The sequence below is a fragment of the Monodelphis domestica genome, chromosome 1 (genome assembly GCF_027887165.1).
Source record: "Monodelphis domestica isolate mMonDom1 chromosome 1, mMonDom1.pri, whole genome shotgun sequence".
Lineage (NCBI taxonomy): Eukaryota > Metazoa > Chordata > Mammalia > Didelphimorphia > Didelphidae > Monodelphis > Monodelphis domestica.
The window spans coordinates 597,613,909-597,634,995 of record NC_077227.1 but is presented as its reverse complement, the minus strand read 5'-3'; the positions used below and the strand labels follow the sequence as shown (position 1 = coordinate 597,634,995).

Here is a 21,087-nt window from a genome sequence, read left to right as displayed (position 1 = left end):
ATTGCCACCACCCAAAAAAACCCTTCCTTCTCCCTGGCTCCTTTCTTGGATGACTCCTGTTGAGGCCATTTTTGCTTATTAACTTGGATGCCATTATTCTTCCTCTTCTCTATTTTTCTCATTCTATCTCCAAAATAGGATTCGAGGACCACCTGAGCCTCCATTATTGCTAGATACGTATTTCTTTACTCTTTTTAGATGTAACCAAGAAAATAATATTTCCCAAGACCTACTCTTCCTCCAGTTCATCTACATAGTCTTCTCTCATACCAATTTTTATAAGTATGAGGGCTACTGTAAGAAATTTAAACAATTGGAAATATACTACAGAATGAAAAGGATTTGGAGGTAATAGATTAATGGACTTTTCCCCTTCCACGATAAAAGGTAAATAATCCAAGAAAAATGATCACAAATTGTGAATTAACAGATTTATGAATTAGTAACGTTAAAGATACTTTCAATTGTATTTTTCCCTCTCCCCTTTCAATAATATTTTAGAACTTTTTCTAAAAGGATCTGTGAAGTCATCTAGTAGAATGCCTTTATTTTAGATATGGTTTAATGGAAACAGCATTAGACACTGAGCAGTTAGCTTGAAGTTTATTCCAAGTATCTCCTTCAGTGGTAAGAATTAATGAGATCTCATTGCACAACAGAATACAATTCCAGGCAAACTGAATAGATTATGGTACTGTCTTAAACAATGCTGCTGATGAAAAAGCACTGCTAATTCTCGCAACACATTTAGGTAAGAACAGATTCATTTAATAAATAGGGGATGATCTATCTGCACAAAAAACTTGCAACAAGCCAATACCAACATTGCAGGGAAGAGAATCTCAAAGTCACTCCAAGAATACACAGCTCTCCTGAATTCCTGTTTCACTACCCGTTCATGGTATTCCTTTTTATTTCAACTGGCATTTCATGGGTGCATAACTACATCAATAGATGTGGGATTTTTGTCCTACTAATGGACTCAGAAACAACTGCACAGTGCCCCCAAAGGGTAAAAAGCAAAAAGCTTCTTTAAGCTCTGACACCTGGGCTGAAAACCTATCTGCTCTTAGTTGTGACTCAAGTGCTAATCTTAAAATCATTAAGCTCTAAGTGATTTGGGCTCTATTTACTTCAGAGAATGCCACATTTCCCTATGCAATTCTAAGTGCTACATACAGGGCTTATTACAGGTATGGGAAATTGCAAAGAAGAAATGTAATACTCAAGTGGACCAAGGATAAAAACACACACAAAAATAACTGTAGATATAACTATGAAACAGATGCAATATTTATATTCTACATAAACAATAAACCCTAGTGTCAAGTTTCTAGGAAGGGATTAAATTGTCAAAGGACTCGAAAGATGCACTACTGATCCTCTCTGGCAATAATCTACTCAGTGAAGACAACCCTTGATGGACCTGACCTGACAGTCACCACAAATCTCTCTTCCTCAACTTCTATTTCTTACCATACATTAGATTATCAAATCCAAACCCTTCATTTTTCAGATAAGGAAACACACTAAGGCCCAGAGAGATTAAATGATGTGCCTGGAGTCACTTAGCTAGGATGTATCTGAGACAGAATTGAAATTTGGGTCTTCCTAATTTCAAGTCTAGAGTTTGAATCACTACAACATATTTCTTGACTCCAACAATTACTAGTCATATGACTATGGGCAAGTTTCTTAGTCTCACTGAGCCTCAGTTTCTCCCCATCTATAGGGACATGATATCCCCAATGGCCATGATACTTATCCTAACTACAGCACAGGGTTGATCCTGGTAAACTATTCAATAAATATTAAAGTAATAAATATGATTTATTATTATTGGATAATGGATATTGGATATCCATTGGATATCCAATAATAAATTGATGTTCAAAAATAAATATCCAATTGGATAATTGGATATCCAATAATAAATATTGGATAATATTATTGGATAATGAGTCCTGGATTCCTCTCTATCAATAATATGAATTTTCCCTAGGGAAAGATGAAATTTTGTTCAACCCCAACAGAGGTTCTGTTGAACTTTATTAGGTAATTAACATACACACAAGACAAAAATATAGACATGAAACTTAAGCAAAATAGGTATCTCCCTTCAGATAAGAAATTGTGAGCCTCTCCCACTACTTAAAAGCCTTTTGTCTAACAAGGGCAAGTTCGGATCCCAGATGCCTAGCCCTAAAAATTCTAAAAACTCATTTGGATTCCTGGTGCCAGTCAATATTCTGTAATTCTGAAAGTTCTTGGGGGGAGGGGTAATAGAATCACCTGCATCCGTTAAATCAACATTGAAAAACTCCTCACTGACCCCTCTGCCCCACTGGCCAGGAACCCTGTCTAATTTCTTTGTAAATCCCTCCCACTCTCCTTCCATTCCCCACCCTCCACTGCATAGTGAGTGTCCTGCACACTTCAGCAGCTGCTCAAGGAATATTTGAATCAAAATTCCTAGAAAATTATCACCAGGGCTAGGGAAATGGAAGTATTTAGGTCAACAAGTTATACCAGGTGTACAAGGTAGTAAGTACCTAAATTTGGACACTCAGAGAACCCATTAGATCTAAACTTTTCCATTGTACATAGTTCACACTGATATGAATCACACTTTGATTTACATAACTTAATGTTATATTAATGTAGCTTTTTTTATATTTATATCTAATTATTTGTCCGGGAAGCTAAAGCTTTGTGTATTCTGGTTTATTACATATAAGACTGAATGCTAAGGTCAATGGTCTTCTGAACCCAGGGGAAAAAGATTCATGCTCAGTATATATGCAGTGTCAAGTTGATACAAGGTTGTTTCTAAGACATCTCACTTAATTTTGGAATAGATTTATTTTTATATCCTAGATTTTTCCTTCTTGGCTGGCAGCTGACACTGTGGCACACTGTGTCCCTTAAGAAGGAAACTAAGTAGCTGATTTAGAGTCCACACCATTGCTGCTTGGTGTATAATCATCCAGTGACGAATAGCTCAGGTGTCACCTTTTCTCCAATGCACATTCAAGGCTCCACTAACTTCACAGCTCATTTTTCCAAGTTGGCAGCACCCCCCCCCCAATAATGATACCAGTAGACTTGAATAAGAGCAATAGCTCTTAATGTCTCGTCTCACCAAACCTTTCAAAAGAGAACACTAGAAAAGAAATATATAGAGAATTTTGATAATCTTAACATATCTATAACCCTGCCCATAATGACAAATGGGAGAATGTTTTCATTTCTATCAGTCTACCTTAGCAATTCTCTTAACCTTGAGGACGATGACATGCCAACTGTGTGCAGCAATTATCATCCAAGACTGGGGATGTCTTAATCTCTCAAATGTCTTTGGAAGAGAATAGAATTTTGTTTCAGAGGGAAGGATAACAAAAAAAGCAATGATGAACAGCACTCACTAACTCAACATCAAAAAATGTTCTTTAGACAATTATTTCAGGTCTCTAGAAACACCATGCTGAAAAAGCTAATCATTTTTTTTCACCTCATCATCTTTCCTCATTCATAGCCCTCAAGAAGTTTGTGTTTAGAGTCTGATCATATACATTTCATATCACCCCCATAAGACGTTGATTTTCTTTTTAACCAACTTCATTGACTATGTGATCAATTTGGTTCAACAGACAATAGTGCCTCCTATGTGTAAAGGCATTATACTAAGTGCTAACAGAGATACATGAGATTTAAAAGACTTGGTCTTTGCACTCAAAGAGCTATTATAATGCAGCAGGGGCACTAAGACATATGCTAAAATTGAAGAACTACAAGCTAGCAAATGTTTAATAAAGAGCTATATAGGAATATCTCCTCCCCTCAAAAAACCACCACCAACAAACAGTTCTCTGAGAAAAGAAAAAATTAAAGTGTGTTTGTTTTATTATGCATTGTTAACATCTTTTCTCCTACTTTCTTAAGTCTAGACAATCAGCAATATCAAACAATAAATCAAGCCTTGATTCTGAGCCTTTCTTGGTTGGGGTGGGGGCCGGGGGGGTGGGGAGATGCTCTCACCAGCCAGTTTGAGTTGGCCTTAGCAAACTACTGCCAAAGGTCATTTAGTCCAACCCAAAGTCTTATCTTTTTACTAAACCCCAAAAGTTACACTCTTTGCTTGGAGCTCTCTAGTGACATGGAACTTATGACCTCTTTTGTCAGCCTGATCCTTGTTAGGAATTATTTCTTTATAGCCTTTATTCGCCCTTTTTCAGGTTCCCCAACTCCATCCACTCTTCCTAATTTTGCCACGTACACTTTACATAAATATGTGCAATATAAATGAACTGGGAGAATGCTTAGAAGTCCATTGAACTATTTTAAGTGAGAGATGAAAAGGCCCTGAAGTAGGATGTGCCAGCATGAATGGAAAGGCAAGAAAAGACTGAAGAGAGTTAAAATTCTAGAAGCGTAAGCAATAAATTTCAGTGTTGGGAGAGAGATAAAGACACAAAGATGTTGAGCATGGATAATAGAAGAGTGGAACCATTAGCAAACAAAAACAAAAACAAACCAGGGAAATCAGGAGTACGAACAAATTGTGGAAACACTGTCTTTGAGCTACTCACCAGACTCCTAAATGCAGTTGAAAATGGGGGTCTGAAGCTTGGAAGGGAGTTCAGAGCTAGAGTAATATTACATTAGAGAATCAAATGCAAAGAATTAAGAGTTGATGCCATGGGATGAGATGTCCAAAGAAAAAGTTAAAGATCCCTGAAGAAAATCAATATTTAGGAGTTAGAACAGGAAGAAGAATTATAGAGGCAAGAATCTGGAAAAAAAGTACAAAATGCTACAGTGTCAAAGAAGACAAAAGAAGAGTTTAAAAAAATTTTTAAAGAGTGCATGGCCAAGTACTGAAAAATATTAAGAGGTCAAAGACGATAAGTGTGGTAGGAATAGTGTTTTGATTTTCACTATGGTTTGCCCATCCACTTTCTTTGTTGTTGCTTCTTTTAGGGGCTACATGGGGATGTGGATGGGAGAGGAGTATCATGTACACTGTTATCCAGAAGCAGCAGAAGTCTCCTTTCCCCTGCCTCCCCAAAAGGCATACTCTGGGCCTCCTTTAAGGATGCAGGGAGGCTATCTGCTTTCCATACTCTATAAGCTTATAAGACGCCAATGAAACGGGAATTGGGATTGGATTGGAAGTGTTACCTGAGCATTTGCTGCCATGGGGGTAACTTGCTGACCTAGCAGACTGATTACTGGGGAGGTACAGAGAGAAGGAGTCTTTGAAATCTTTTTAACTCTTACATTGTGCTCTTTACACTCTGATTAGTAAAATATATTTTATTGCATTTTATGACTTGAGTGCCTTGTTGGATTTTAACACAAACTTTAATTACTGGATTAGCCTACACTGGGCCTCACTCAGAATAATGAGGGTAAAATGTTTATAAAAGCATTCCTGAGTTACATTTTCAAGCAATTTTAGGAGAGTGATAGGTATGAAAGCTAGACCAAAAAGAGCTAAAGAGAGAACAAGTAAGGAGGAAGAACTCATTCTAGATGCAGGGGAAAGTAAAGAGGTCTATATCTTGAAGCAGGGCTGGGGAACGTATGCTTATTGTTTTTAAAGGATATGAGAGACCCTAATATTTTTTTAAGTTGGGGGAAAGATTGAAGCATATGAAAGTGAAAGGGGGGAAAAAGGGGTACTGGTGGGAGACTGAAGGCCACCGAGAAGGGAAGAGATGAGTGAAATCAAAATATAAAGGGTAGGAAGAATTGGGATCAGAGAAAGAATTAGCCTTAGTAGGGAGGCAAATCATCTCTTCTTTTAAAAGAAAAAAAGAATGAAGGAGTAAAATTATTTTCATATTTTGTGGGTGCCAGTACAGCAATGAAACTATTCACCTGATATCCTCATAAACGATCCATTTCTTCATCCAATCACACTTATCTGGAACATCTTTTATGCCATTTATCATTTGTAATCATTATTGCATAATACAAAAAAAAAATAACATACTTTCTCGTGAGGAGTCCTTCCATTGCCCTTTGGCTCAATTTCATTTTAAATTTTTATACAATAAGAATCCTGGTTCCAGGACTTTCAAACAATAGGAGCATATGATGCCAGCTGAAGTCAATGGGAAAATGCAAACTCTTTTAGTAATAATACCTTGGAGCTACTGAAACCATAGCATAATTTACTAGATGTGATTTCATTGGCTCTCCTCCTAGTCAATTCTGATGGGTCTGTATGCAAAGCCTATATAAGAAGTGAAAGCCTGTCTGAAAATACAGAGAAGCTATTTGGGGGGGTAGGGGGTGGGAGGGATCAAATCTAATGATCTTGATCTCAGAAAAGCAAGAATTAAAGTAATCTGCTTAGATTTTTAAAGGGGAGTGAATGGTGGAAAAGCTTTAGAATAGTCTTTACGAAGCTTGTCTTTAGCAGTCTGTTTTTATTGCTAATGTTTAAAAAAAAAAGGAGGAAAATCTCAGTTAAAAATTCCTTTATCTGACAAACTTTGGAAAACAAGTAACATCACAGGAGATCCGCTTTCTTTTTGCCTCTCTATGTTTGCCTAATCTTATTCCATTTACAAAGTAAAAGACTACCATTTTATGCTCACTACCCTAATCTGAAATCTGGGCTCTGCATATTTTCTCTAGTATACTAAACAAAAGTAAAAAACATGCTGCCAATGGATAAAAGGGAAAGAGAAATTAGGTAGCTTATTTGGCCATAGCTGAACTCATTTTATCAAGCCTTCAGGAGCTGCCTACTTCAATTAAATTTAATTCAGCAAATATCAGAATGCTTTTTATGTCACCATAAGATATAAAAATAATATAATACTGGAAGGCTGAGAAAAGGAAGAATAAGTGGATTCTAGATATGCTAGCACTAGAAAAATTCCAAAATTCTACTTTATCTACTCATAATAAAAATAGCAGTTAGGAGAGACTGAGAGCCATGAGAATGAGATTAAGAGTCTGGAAAAAGGAAATGTGATATAGTGAAAAGAATATTGAATTTGGCAGGGAGACTTGGGGCTGAACAACAGTTTTGTAGCTGACTACCTGGATGACCTTGGGCAGGTCACTTTCCCTTGAAGAGCTCACAATTACATCATGAAGAAAATAAAGAGGGGTGGACTGGGTTATCTCTGAGGACTCCATGAACTCTAAATCTTATGACCTGCTATAAGCAGGCACATACTGAACTCACTTTATTTTCATATTCCATTTAGTGAGAGACAAATGGAATTTGGAAACTAAATTAAGCTGGACTGGGGAGACTGGGCCTTGCAAACTAGTTTTACTATCCTAACTCAGGCACTGGCAACCTATGGTGCCACACCAAGGCAGATTTTTGCCATCGCGTCTACCTGAACCTTTCAACCAATCATAACTCCCAAATCAAAGGGTTGTTTTGTTTATCTAGCAAAACTAGCATCAAAGAAACTGACTGATTGGGGGTAAGGTTTTTCATTTTTATTCATTTCATTAATTTATTTTTTAAACCCTTACATTCCATCTTGTAATCAATACTATGTATTGGCTCCAATGCAGAAGAGCAGTAAGGGTAGGCAATGGGGGTCAAGTGACTTGCCCAGGGTCACACAGCTGGAAAGTGTCTGAAGGAAGATGTGAACCCAGGACCTCCCATCTCTTCTAGGCCTGTCTCTCAATTCACTGAGCCACCCAGCTGCCCCCAGGTTTTTCACTTTTAAAAGACAAATTTAATACAAATCAATCTGGAATTGCTAAGAGAAGATATTTTTGAGCAAGGGGCTGGGGGATGTTGTCTGTTCTTAACCTATTTCGAAGCTCAGATAACAAACCTTTTCCCCCAATCCACCAGAGACTAGGCAGCTAGCTCAGAAAACAAGCCTTCTCTCTTTCTTCTCATTCGTACATCAGAGACTAGACATCCTGGTAGCAAAGAGCTTGAGAGTCAAGAAGACTTGAGTTCAAATCCAGGCTCAGACACTGTGGGTCACTTAGCTTCTCTCAATCTCAATCTCCTCACTGATAATGCTGACTGTAACACCCACTTCCCTAGGGTTGTTGTGAATATCAAATAGGACCACATGTCAAATGTTTTACAAACTTTATGCATGTGAGCTATCATTAGAAACAAGAAAGCTGACTTGTTTAGGGGAATGAAAACTGGAACTTCCTCCCAACCTTAAGAAAGAGATAAAAATATCTAGAAAGTGGTCCCAGAGGCCTTCTCCCAACCCCAGCCACTGCCAGTCCACTCTGACCAACTAGGTGCCCTTCCTCAGAAGTGGCTCAGTAAAAAATGTTGCCCCAAGCCCACCCAAACACAACTAGAAAAATAAGTTTCCACTGCCAAAATCGGTGGCGATTCTTCTGCTCACACCAAGCAGCCACATCCACAAACCCCATCTGCTTGCCTAAGACAAAGAGAGGCTCCCCGGAACCACACTGATGCCTCTTTCTCCCTGGAACAAGTTCTAAGTCAAAAAGAGAGCCCACACATACTATTCTTCTCTACCCCAGGGGACTCAATAAAAATGAAGATTACTGGGAGACTGGGGGCAGTGGGAAACGTGGCCTGTAGATGTAGAGCAATCAGATTTTCAAACTGGAACTTCTGACTTGATAAAACAAATGGTTTTACGGAGCCTCTGGTCGGAGACCTGTGACCAGCAGACTTTTCTCTCCTTTTGAATCTTGTTGCTGAAATAAGACTTAACACGTCAAGCATGAGCCAAACATGCTCTCTTTTATTTGACTATGTAACCAGGCTTCCAAATAAGCCTAAGGTGTTTTGTATGTGGCTACCTATGAAAAAGATGTGGATCCTGACAGAGGAGATTCTGAGACAAGCTCCGGGAGACAAATATGTATGGACCCAAAGACTCTTTGGGGGAGACACAGGGAGAGAAGCTGCAAACATAGAGGGGAAGCCAGCGCTTCAATGTACTACTGATTTCTGGCTTGCTTCCCTGGAGATTAGTAAAATGGACCTCCAAGGATGAAATGATTTAGTCACTCCCAAAGTTAGTCTGTAAAAGGTTTTGTTTGGTGACAGATTTGTAAAATGTATTATTAGAGGGGTTTTTTGGACAGCACCTAGGATCGCAGAGTAGAGCAAAAAAGGAAAGTGAGGTTATGTGATCTAATCCCTTCATTTTACAGATGAAAAAATGGAGTCCATTATTTTATTCAGTGATATAAACTTGCCCAAGATCACACAGGCACAGTGGCCAGGGCAATATTCAAACACAGATTTAGAGCTCTTCCAACAGACCCACTCTTCTAAGAATATCTGCCTGAAAACTGGGGTACCCAGAGACATAGGAACAGTGAAGCAGAAACTAATGCCCATAGGATCTGACATTGATTGAGTTACCAGGTTTTCTGACAATGCCCTATCTGGAGTTGGAGTGGAAAAGAACGAGCTATAAATATGGTGCGTCCACATCTCAAATACAACTCACTGTGACTGAAAGGAGATGAGGATTCTCCTATTGCTCAAAAAGAGAAGGTAGGGAGACATGGCAGCAGTAGCTCCCTACCCCAGTGGTAATTCCCTCTGCAAAACATTCTTTTCAGATAGAAATAAATAGAAAACAGTTAAGGATGAATAGGATGGAAGGGGACAGAGAGAATGACTGGGTTTCCTACACTGACAGCTCCTAGATGAGACTGATTCATATTAAAGGTCTGATCCACAGATATGCAAGCTCAGGAACTCAATTTTATCAATATCTTCCATGATCAGGGTGGGGAACTGATTCACACTGATTAAATTCACAAGAGAGTCTCTCTCTCTCTCTCTCTCTCTCTCTCTCTCTCTCTCTCTCTCTAGATGACAATAACTTCCCAGTGAATCTAATTCTCATATTGTATGGTCAGCACATTTCCTTGTCCATAGAGAAAGCCTTCCAGAAAAGACAAGTTAATAGTTATGGGTTGCTTAGTGAGTCGATTACAAGGACAAAGGGAGTAAGATGAACTTGGGAGGAATTCAGTCTATAAACTGCTATAATTTAATGTATTTTTCTTCACTCAGGAAATATCCGGCCAAGGGAAACATACTCATGTCCGCCACACAGGGAACCCTTACTTTTTGGCTTTCCCTTTTGTAGACACTAGCAAGACCAGGATATAACATAATGGAGTATAATGCAATGATAAAAATAAGCACATGAAAGCTTATTCCACCCTTCATTAAACTAGATTGGTATTTGTCAATCAGAGTTTCTGAAGATAACATTTTAGTCTAACCCTTTTGTGGGTGGTGAGGTGGGCACGCTGAGGAAGGGCTGGGTAGGGTCACCCTCTAAGATTCAATGATAAGTATTGCATGTTTATTGACTGCTTAAGTTTTCAAAACACTTTCACATACATTTTTATTTTATTACAACTCCACTATGAAAAAGGCAGGACAGGTATCTTATTTTGTAGATGAAGAATCTGAGGCCTAGTGAGATATGATAATAGGCAGTCATTTAATGATACCACCTTATTATTTAAGAAGCACCTTAAATCATCTCATTTGTCCCTTACAAAAGCCCTGTGAAAAAAGGAACTAGAGGGATCATTATTCTCATTTTATATATGAAGAAACTGAGGAATAGAGACTTGCCCAAAGAAACACAGATTGGAAGTGGCAATGAGGTTTCAAATTCAGGCCTTATGACTCCATATTTATTAATACAAATAATAACTCTTTCCTGTAATTTTAGCAAGTTGGATAACTTTAAACAGATTCTCTGTCTTTCCTAAGATGAATTTGTTGATGATTTCTTTCCAATACTTATTTGGTACTATCTTGAAAATAAAAGCTTTAAGTGGAAGGAGAAAGTAGAAATATACTTAAGGATAGAAACTTCCTTGGACAAAGTTGGTCTGTTGAGATATGTAGCACTCTATCAACTGGCTAATGCCCATCAAGGATTAGCAAATTAATAAAATAGGCTTATGTTAACCACTCTTATATAAATTTGACCACTTAGCAGACTTAGTAGTTATGGACAAAATATAACAATTTTTGTTGAGTTTGGCACTATATCAGCCATAGGGAAATAACAGTGAGTTGATAGTGTGCATCTGTAATGCCTAGCATAGAAAGTACCAAGGACCTCAATTGGAAGAAACTCAAAATGGGTGATACCAGATGGTGATATGTGACAAACATTGAATAAGTTTCACAGAATGTTCTCCTTTAAAGCAAGGGTTCTTAACATGTTTGGTCGAAGTCTCAGATGGATCCCCTTTTAGAAGAATGCTATTAATTGTATAAAACAGAAAGGATTACAAAAAGAAACCAATTATATTGAACTGTTTTAAAATAAACATGTAAAAACTCACTGATCCCACCACAACCCAAGAACTCTTTAACTTTTGGAAGTCATTTAAATGAGAAAAGTTGTACTAATATGTTTATGTCAACAAATGAATGACAAGCTAACTGCATCATAATATTTATCCTTATTTTAAATTATTTTTTCGAAATAACCAGTTACACATATAATAATGAAATAGCATAATTTCTCCATTGTAATTCCAATTTTGTTCACAAGTTTTCAATCATGACAAAATTAATTTACTGTAAAAATTAGGGTTGAATATCCTGTTTATATGCAATTACATATAATGCTTTAGATTGATTACTTAAAAAATTATTTCTTCATCCCAATCACAAAAGGGTCTAGAAGGATCTACACATGCCCACACACACTCTCACTGACTCACTCACTCTCTCCCTGATTTACAAAACATTTGCCTAACTTCAACCCTGTGAAGTACTAGAATTACCATCCCACTTTATAGATGAATAAAGCAAGTTCAAGGAAGTTAAGTGACTCAAGGTCACAATTCCCATACAGATTGAAGCTGAGAATCAAACCAAAGTCTTCTACTTAGAGACCCAGCCCCTTTCTCAAAATATACACACTTCATCTCTGCATGTACTGTATAAGAGAATTAAAGGGGGGTTTGAGGGGGCACATAGGAAATTAGCATGTGGAAATTAAGTGTGTGATGTTTGAGATGAAGTTTAAAAGAAAAATGGGTTTATTTTCTAAAATCTCCATAATAATCCTCTTATTAGAAAAAAAAAAGGATTATTAAACGCTTACCTTGTTACTACCTAAACTGTAAGTTGGAATAAGATCTTGTCGGCTTCCAGAGAGCTGAAAAGATAAAAATAACACCATGAGTGGTTGATTTTACATGAACATGAATTTAATATTCATTAAAAATGTGGGACTGATAGAATATTAGAGTTGGAGGAGATGCCAGAGATAATTTAGTTTAAACCCTTTTATAGCTTAGGAACAGGCAAAACTGTTGAAATACCAAACTCTGAATAAATGAATGAAAAACAGTAATTAAGCACTTACTGTATGCAAAGCACTCAGCTAAATGCTAAAGAAACAAAGTCAAGAAAGATAATCCAGCTCTCAAAGACCTCACATTCTAATGTGGAGAGACAAGACATAAAGGACTTTAGCTATATGTCAGATTAAAAGGTCCATGGTTCTTAGGTTCTTAGCAAGAGAAATGGTAATGTACCTTCCTCTATAGCCATTTCAATTAATAAAATCATATTGGTTTCAGATAGTGAACCATTTGCAAGCCTAGACTCACACAGTAGGTAGAAGAGTTGATTAGAATCAGAGTTCAACAGTCTTTACGCTATATAAGAAATTGCTCCCATTTACTTATTGCTTGATAGCTTATAAGAGCATTTCCCTCTGACCCTTTGGGGTTGGAAGTACAAATATTACCATGTCTAGATTACAGATAAATGAGGTTCAACACCAAGGTCTTAAAACTCAGATCCAGACCTTCTAATTCCAAATCAAGTGCTTCCTCTGCAACAGCAAATGATACAGTGCCCAAGGGCATATGCCTGCTACTGAGCAACGAAACTAGGATTAGAACTAAGCTGTCAATACCTCATCCAGCAACCTTTACATGTCCAGAAGAAGCAAGAGTTCTCTTCCCTTGCTAATGCATCTCATATTCCATCCCCTCAACATTTCATCTGTTCCCTAATTTAGAAGGAAAGAACATTAATAAGCTTACTCGGTTCACATTTGGAGAGCTAATACTCCTCCTATTCAGCTTTCCTTTTCCCGTTAGTTGTTCCTTCACAGCAACTTCCTGTGAATTATAAATCCATAATGAGAAAAATTCACATCAGAAGTATTTCTCAGATCAAGTTTTCCCTTTGGCCCACCACAGACATAAATGCATACAAAATCATTCAAGTAATATCTCTTACTCTTATGCCCAAAGTACCTAATTACCGTCAACTTTAAACTACTAAGTAATCAATTAGATAGTCTGAGGATTACATAATCCATGTGCTTTTCCTTCTTCTACCATCAGGGTATTTGTCATTTCACTGACCAGAAAGTAGTCAGGAGAAAAAAAGAATCTGAAAGTTACATTTTGTATTTTATTAGTAATTCTGTTAAAAGGCTTGAAACTAGTAGCTAAAATGAGGTTTGCAGATTACTTCCAGATTTTTTTATTTGATTCCATTCTTATTAAACATTTCTAGAAATCTACTTATTTAGGAGACCCTAACTCTGCAATGAGCATTTCTGCTTAGTCAAGATAAGGACCCTGTTAAAAAATTTTGGACATGGTCAGCAATAGTACTGTCTTTTAAAGAGCTCTGAAAACACTTTTTCTGGCAAAAATAAATGAAATCCTATGTTCCCACCCAATCTTCTCAGAAGTAATTTTCCCAATGAAACTAATGTACTGAGAGATTTAGTGACTGACAGGTTGAAGTGAATGTATTTAATTCAGCTAAACAATTGCAATCACAATCATCATCATCCTCAGGCATTTAAAAAAGAAACCCACAACAATAACCAAGTTGGGTTATGCTATCATCAGACCTGACGAAGACGATCTAAAGTAAGAAGGTTTTCAACAGCTAAGACACTTCGCAAGTATTTTTCAATATAGGCTTCTGAGTCTGCTGAGGCTGGATTTTCAACATTAGCTGCCATTCTTGCTAATGCTTCTCGTTCCTCTGCACCCTGAGCATCCTGGAAAATGGAAAATTGTTCTCCATTAAAATTAATAACTCCCCTAGTGGAACTATTTTTAAAATGTCTCGGTTTGTACAATAAGAGGGATAAGTACATATAAAAAAGCCTCAAATTAAGTGGATTATATTCCAAAAAACTCATTTATAAATCAGTTACTGTAACATGAAATACATTTTTTCATAGGAAAAACATGATAAAAGTGGTTTATTAGGATCCCAGGATAGCCCCACAATTTTATTTAATTTGTCATTGAAACATACTATATGTTTTGTACTATCTATACAATATATGATCTATGTATACACACACACACCTCTGTGCGTGTGTGCATGTAGCACTGTCATTGAGCTAGATCAGTATAATCATGTAGAATTGTTTCTCTACTATAAAGGTTAAGGGAGCAAGGGAGGATGCTGAAGAAATCAGAAGGCTGAAGAGATGGAGGACACCAGAAAGATGTGATTAAAAAAGCTAGGCTGTTGTGGGGAGCACGGGTAGCTGGGTGGCTCAGTGATTGAGGGATGCTCAGAGACAGGATATCATAGGCTCAAATCCAATTTCAGACACTTCTAGCTATGTGGCCCTAGGCAAGTCATTTAACCCCCATTGCCTAGCCCCATGTTGACAAACCCATGGCATATATGCCAGAGGAGGCTGCTTCCCTCCCCCTCTCCATCATGCCTGAGGACATTTCTCCCATGCCTCACCCCTCTGCCCAGCAGCCCAATGGGAGCGCTTCTTCCCTCTCCTGTCTGGGGTAAGGCAGGGCTCACATGTGACACGAGGGTTGCATTTTGGGCACTTGGGGTCTAAAAGGTTTGCCATCACTGGCCTACCGCTTACCATCTATCTGCTTTGTAACAAATACACAATACTTATTCTAAGATGGAAGGTAAGGGAGAGAGGGAGAGAGAGAAAGAGAGAGGGAGAGAGAGACGGAGGGAGGGAGAGAGAGACGGAGGGAGGGAGTGGGAGGAAGGCAGGCAGGAAGGCAGGCAGGAAGGCAGGAAGGCAGGCAGGAAGGCAGGAAGGCAGGAAGGCAGGAAGGCAGGAAGGCAGGAAGGCAGGCAGGCAGGCAGGAAGGCAGGAAGGCAGGAAGGCAGGAAGGAAGGCAGGAAGGAAGGAGGGAGGGAGGGGGGAAGGGAGGGAGGGAAGGAGGGAAAGAGAGGAGGGAGGGAGCAGTTAAGAAACCTGAGACTGGAGGGAAGTGGGGGATCATGTTCAATTCTCTCAACAAATATTGGGCCTCAAGAGCTTGAAGCTACAACAAAGATGTTCTCTTGGAATGTATCTTCTCCCATGGCAGTTGCAGGGTACACTGGTTCCCCTTTCATGGATATAGAAACTCAACTGCTTCAGGAAAACATCTCTCATATCTCTCACTGTTTGCATGTGAAGACTTTCAGCCACTCATACATGAGAGATACTTCCCAGTTCAGTATTCATAAACTGGAGAGTGTCTATATTTAAGTAACAGCTTGTTCTGAACAAACCTGGTAAATAACTATAACGTGGCATTAGTTGTTAAGCTGTGTTGAACAACTTTCCCAGCTGAATGAGAATGCTCTTTGAGGACAGGGAATGTTTCATTTTTGGCTTTGCCTCCTTAGCATCACTTGTATACTATAAGAAACTTATAGTTGTGCTTCTCAAATTTAGAAACTCCTCTTCTATTTAGATCATACTGATTTTTTAAAATAAGTTTCTACAATGTAGGCCTCAACCTTGTTTTACCATAACTCTTTCATGTTGTAATGAAATTTATTGTCTCAGGGTTTCATTTTAATTTAACAAATAATCATATCTAAATTAGAATTAGAACAGAAATTCTTCTTTGGACTTTCCTTTCTTTTTATCTGTAATATTTTTATAATGAGGAAATATTATTTACAATATTTCCCAAATTGGAGTTTGGCTACTCATATTTTTTAACAAGTTGAATACTCATAGCCTGCCAGTTAGGGCTATGCTATTTATCCTTAAGCAATTTCTCACATGATTGTTTTCTTTGAAAACCATGTGAAGAGGAGTAAATACATTTTAAATAAAAGTGAAAAGATAAGGAAGCCTCAAGTAGGGGGAAAAACCATGACACAGTATTAGTGAGAGTTTTTTCAACCTCAGCTAAACTCTATATTATTTACAATTAGTCTTGAGAAGACACAAAAAAGATTGTAGGACAGCAATCAGTATATGGGAATAAAGATAATCTCAAGTATTTAAAAAGCCATAAACAATCAAGTAAACTGACAATAGCCCAAGAATATCTTTTAGAGAAAGACTTCAATGGAAAAGGCCAATGTGGAAAGCAAAAAGAGGCCTTAGGCTTGAGAGGGCTCATTACATACTTCAGTTAGAAGGACTAACCAGATAATTTTGACTAGAAAGAAATCTTAACATGGGGGTTCTAAGAAAGAGCTGAATATCCCAATTCTAATACATTACTTAAAAAGTTATTATGAACAATGGAATATAATCTAATTACAGAATCTAAGGACCACAAATGATTGAAATGATACATTTCCAAAAGGAGATCATTAAAAAAACAAAAATTGCACAAATATTGAGTTTAATCAACATTTTACACATTTGTTGCATCTTAAAATATAGTTCTTGACAACAAATAATACAGTTCTTTGCTGAAAAATGTTATTATGTCTGTGTTCTTCATGAAATGGTAAGAATTTAGTTTTCAAAAGAAGGATTTAATTTGATTAAATACTATCAAAGTAGTACTCTTAGAAACAGAACTCATATGAGCTCTTTTCTGAGTCACTTGCCCTCTTTTCTTTATAATAGTGAATCCTGGTCTGGGAATTATTTAATAGAATTTTGTGCCCTTGGATTTCATTTACCAGCATTCCTTTCCGGTCAGACCCACATTGCAGCCTTAGGTGCTTTGGATATTCTTTGGATAAAAGTTTGCTGTAATCCCGCCTTTTTTTCCCTTCCCTGTCCCCCATATAAAATATAATACTTGGAGTATTGAATATAATTTTAATCTACATTTCTGGCTGACCATTAGGGGGAAAAAATTCTCAAAATTTTTTTACTCAGATAGCCTTGTAGTAAAGATTCTAAGTTTTTCCAGTGGTAGGAACTCCACCCATCATGAGAGCTGAGAGACTCTCCCCATGCTTGGCACACTCCCAGCCCCACAATTGCTCCTGCTGCTACTCCCATCCCTTCATGTAAGCTGCCTCTGCTGCTATTCACACAGACACATCTCTCCCTTTAGCCCTGGCCACTCTACCATTGTGGTGTGCTGGGAGGTCTAAGACCTATTTGGAAGTGCCTTCTTGGTTCTGTGCAGAGGGTGAAATATAAATCCACCCCACCCCCCATCATGGGTTTCAAGCATGCACTAGCCAATCTTCAGCAGGGAGGATGTCCCCTGCCACCCTTTCCACCCTACAACCCAACACAACAGGGAGGAAAGGTGGAATTGAAGTTAAAGTTTTTGGGAATAAACCTCTGATATTTTTTTTCCTTTTTCTCCTGATCCAAAATACCAAAAGAAACCCACGTTTCATATTCAAATACTTTACTGTTCTCCCTGGCAGTTTTGACACTAGGGAGGAGGGAACAGAAGAATGGCTTTTCAAAACCTCTTAACTACCTCCAAGAAGTTTTTTTTTCCCTTATCTTTGCCTTCAAGTAATACTTTTTTGTTTTGCTATTGAGTTAAATTTGAGGTATCAAGCCACTGGTTTTACCCCTGGTGGGGGTGGGGGGTGGGGGGTGGGTGAAGAACTCTTCTCCCAAACATTCCTTGTGAGGCTTTTACTCCTATCCAGTGCATACCAGCATAGTGCCACCTATGGACAGGTAGTAGAGATTGCAAGCTTGGCCCAGTTTCTTGCCTATCTCAAACAGTTTCTGTTTCCAGAGAGCCTTACCAACCTCAAATACCTCCCAGTTTTAGGATGTCTTTTCTTCCTAGTGTTCCTCAGTGCACTTGCCCTTGCAATTAGCTTGGGTAATCCTGGGATTCAAAAGGAATACTCATCTCCCTACACTCCCTTGATATTTTGGCCTGCCCAGTTAATGCAAAACACCCAATATGGGATATGTCCACTCTATTTCCAGTGTGTGTATGAGGAACTCCAGAGGTGTTACAAAAGGAATTAAAATGGATGATCATACAGGGTGGAGAAGTAACCTTAAAAGAATTTGGAGGTGAATTTTAAGCCTTTTCAGACTCCATTGTTTTACTGATACTAACTGTTTGTGGGGTTTTCCCCACCTCCAAATAGTGAACAAGTTTTTGTAACACGGCTATTGGAATTGGAGAAAAAGACTTTTCAATTCAGTGTCTGTATCCTGACATGCTTATTGTATTTGCAAACTTTTTGTTTTAAGATTCAGTTTTGTTTTTTAAGTTCACATATTAATCTAATTTAACATCTTCTGTTACACTGAATCATCTACAGCTACTATATTTTGGCTATTAGTTATATACTCTGTTACATTGTCATTATTTGTACCTTTCCCCTAAGACTATAATGAAGATAATACCATTGTAAATGTCCTTGAACAACTTGGACAAACTCTTTTCTGTAGCAAAACCATAGGTCCTTATGGATGCTAGGTTTATCACCAGATCTATCGAGATCACATTTTGCCTTAACAGCTTTTTGTCCCCTTTTGCCTTTGTTAATTGTCACATAGATGATGATGGATGGACCCCATCAAACTGGTTACAACCTATATACAACCTTTGGAGAATTTAATGAGCTAAATAACTCAATTGATTTTAAGGGGTCTTCAGAAGTGATTTTTAGATATCTAATAGCATTCCTACCTCTGAGTGATCATTTGCCTGCCATTGAGTTCTTTGTAACAAGAGGTAAGGGGCCATTTGTAGTTGAAATAAACTGCAATAGCACTATTGTATTCCCCATCTCCACATTTATTAAAAATATAATGGATGAGATGTCTGAAGTGATTTTCACTATTGTCCTTGGCTCCTGAAATGGGTGGGATATACTGGAGACAGGTCTTTTGCACTGTTATAGTCTCATACTAGAGGGAGGGAGGTTCCTGAAAAAGGGCTTGGTTACCCTGAAATGAGTTATAATTTCATCCAGGAGGTGTGAAGGTGGGAAGCCTAGTAGTTTCTAAATGGGTTTGTGTGTGTGTGTGTGTGTGTGTGTGTTTTCGTTTTTGTTTTTGTAACTCTTCAGCTTACTCTACCCTTCCACCAGAATGATCCAAATTTTTGGTGATGTTTTAGACCCAAAAGGTTTTTATCAGCAGTACAGAGGTTTTTCTGGGCTCCTCTGCCAAATTTTGGAATAGTGGCAGTAACAGACTTTCTTAAAAATATCTCAGCCAAGGTTGAAAGATTTGCTACATCTGGAGAACTTGTGACAAGTATCCATTAGCTTCAAAGGTTTTTAAATGTCACACAGAAACTCATGTGAATCATAATGATAGTGAGTTTGTTTGCTATTATCATTAACTGGGCTATTGTGAATTTGGGGAAATTTGGTACTTTTTTGAATGTGCATTATCTGTTCTACTAGTGTTTTATAAAGCTGTTACTCAGTGAAAATCATTTGCACTCACACTGTGGGTCATGACCAAGTTAAAAAGGAAATGGATCTCATTTTTGGGTGAGAAACCTTTGTATTCTACCTCTCCTTGGCTGACACTGTGTCATTGAATGTAAACTATATATTTTTTTATTTTAAAACATCTCTTTCATTATTCTTTTCCCTTGCATGTGCAATACAGTGTTTGAATTTTCTTTTTTCTCTAATTTTTTTGTACTTGAAGCACATATTACCAGTATTAAGGGTTTTTTTTCATTTTGCACTAGGGTAAGTTAAAATGTCCATTAACCCTAATGTCAATGCATACCCAAAAGCTTTAGACTATAGAAATAGTGCCATTGATTATTTTAAAATTATGGGACTTTGCTTGATGATTGGGTCTGATTCCAGGAGAAGGGGTTACAAAAAGAGCTACTGCACAATGCCAAAGAAGCACAAAGAGAACCTGAAAAGTGCCAATTGAGCACACAGTCAAAGAGACCAACCAATCTCAGTGGGATTGATGAGATTCTAAGCCAAAACAAGAGGACTTGAACTTGCTTGAGGTTCGAGGTTGTGGCTATTTGACATATGTTATAACAATGCAGGATTTCCCCAAACCACATTCTACCAAGTATTGAACTTTGGCTGCCATCCTGGCTCCTTTATCCCTGAGAGAAAAGGTAAAATTAGACCATAGAATGCTATTTCCAATTTTATGCTAAAATCTAGTCCCTTTTCCTTCTTTCATAGTGTGGCAAATTTTCTATAGTCCTTGCTCCTGACTGGGTAAGTGCATAATTGCTACTACAAGCTTACGTGACATAAATCACTTTAATTGGGCCTTGATTCAAGGACATGTTATAGGTTTATTTTTCCATACTTAGAATTTTTATACATAAGTTTATATTTTATCCAGAAGTTATTTTTTCTCTTTTATTTGGATTTTTTTATGGTTTTGATTTTCTTTTGGCAATTGATTCATATGCCTCATAACTCAGCCATGTATCCCTGAATGATCGCTGTGTTTGTCAACATTTTCCTCAGGGGGAATATATTATCCTATAATGCAAAGTTTAAATTCTTTTGACAGAAATTTTAGGATAAGAAACTTGCTACCTCCCCGAATCAAGAAAGTGAACTGTTTGGAGAAGGTGTCATAATAATGCTTGTTTAAACTACACACTGCACCAAAAGATGCAGAGTGAACTTTGGGATGTGGTGAATTTAACTGTGTGTGTGTGGGGGGGGGTGGGGTGGTGAATGCATTTATTTTGAATGTACACTCTTAGGCCAAAGGGGACTACCCACAAATTGGATTTTTTGTTAATAGAGCAATCATTGGTTTTTGTTCTTTTTCTCTTTTATTTCCCTTTTGTCCCCAAATTAGTGTAATTTCCCTTTAGAAACTACAATAATGTATATACCATTAGTTAAGTTTGCTATGTTTAAATGATCCCTTGGGGAGACTAGTATCCCAAAGGATCACAGGGAGCATGTGTAAATTTTGTACCCCT

General features: G+C 37.7%; 1 protein-coding gene across 1 annotated transcript in view; it reads right to left on the bottom strand.

Annotated features, from left to right (window-relative positions):
* KIF13B (kinesin family member 13B) overlaps nt 1-21,087 on the bottom strand; it is a 267,035-nt gene that overhangs the window by 32,750 nt on the left and 213,198 nt on the right. The window contains exons 33-35 of the mRNA XM_056813715.1: nt 13,878-14,030; nt 13,051-13,128; nt 12,099-12,152 (exon numbers count right to left, since the gene is read on the bottom strand). Coding sequence (XP_056669693.1) covers nt 12,099-12,152; nt 13,051-13,128; nt 13,878-14,030 — 285 coding nt within the window. The remainder of the gene's footprint in view (nt 1-12,098; nt 12,153-13,050; nt 13,129-13,877; nt 14,031-21,087) is intronic.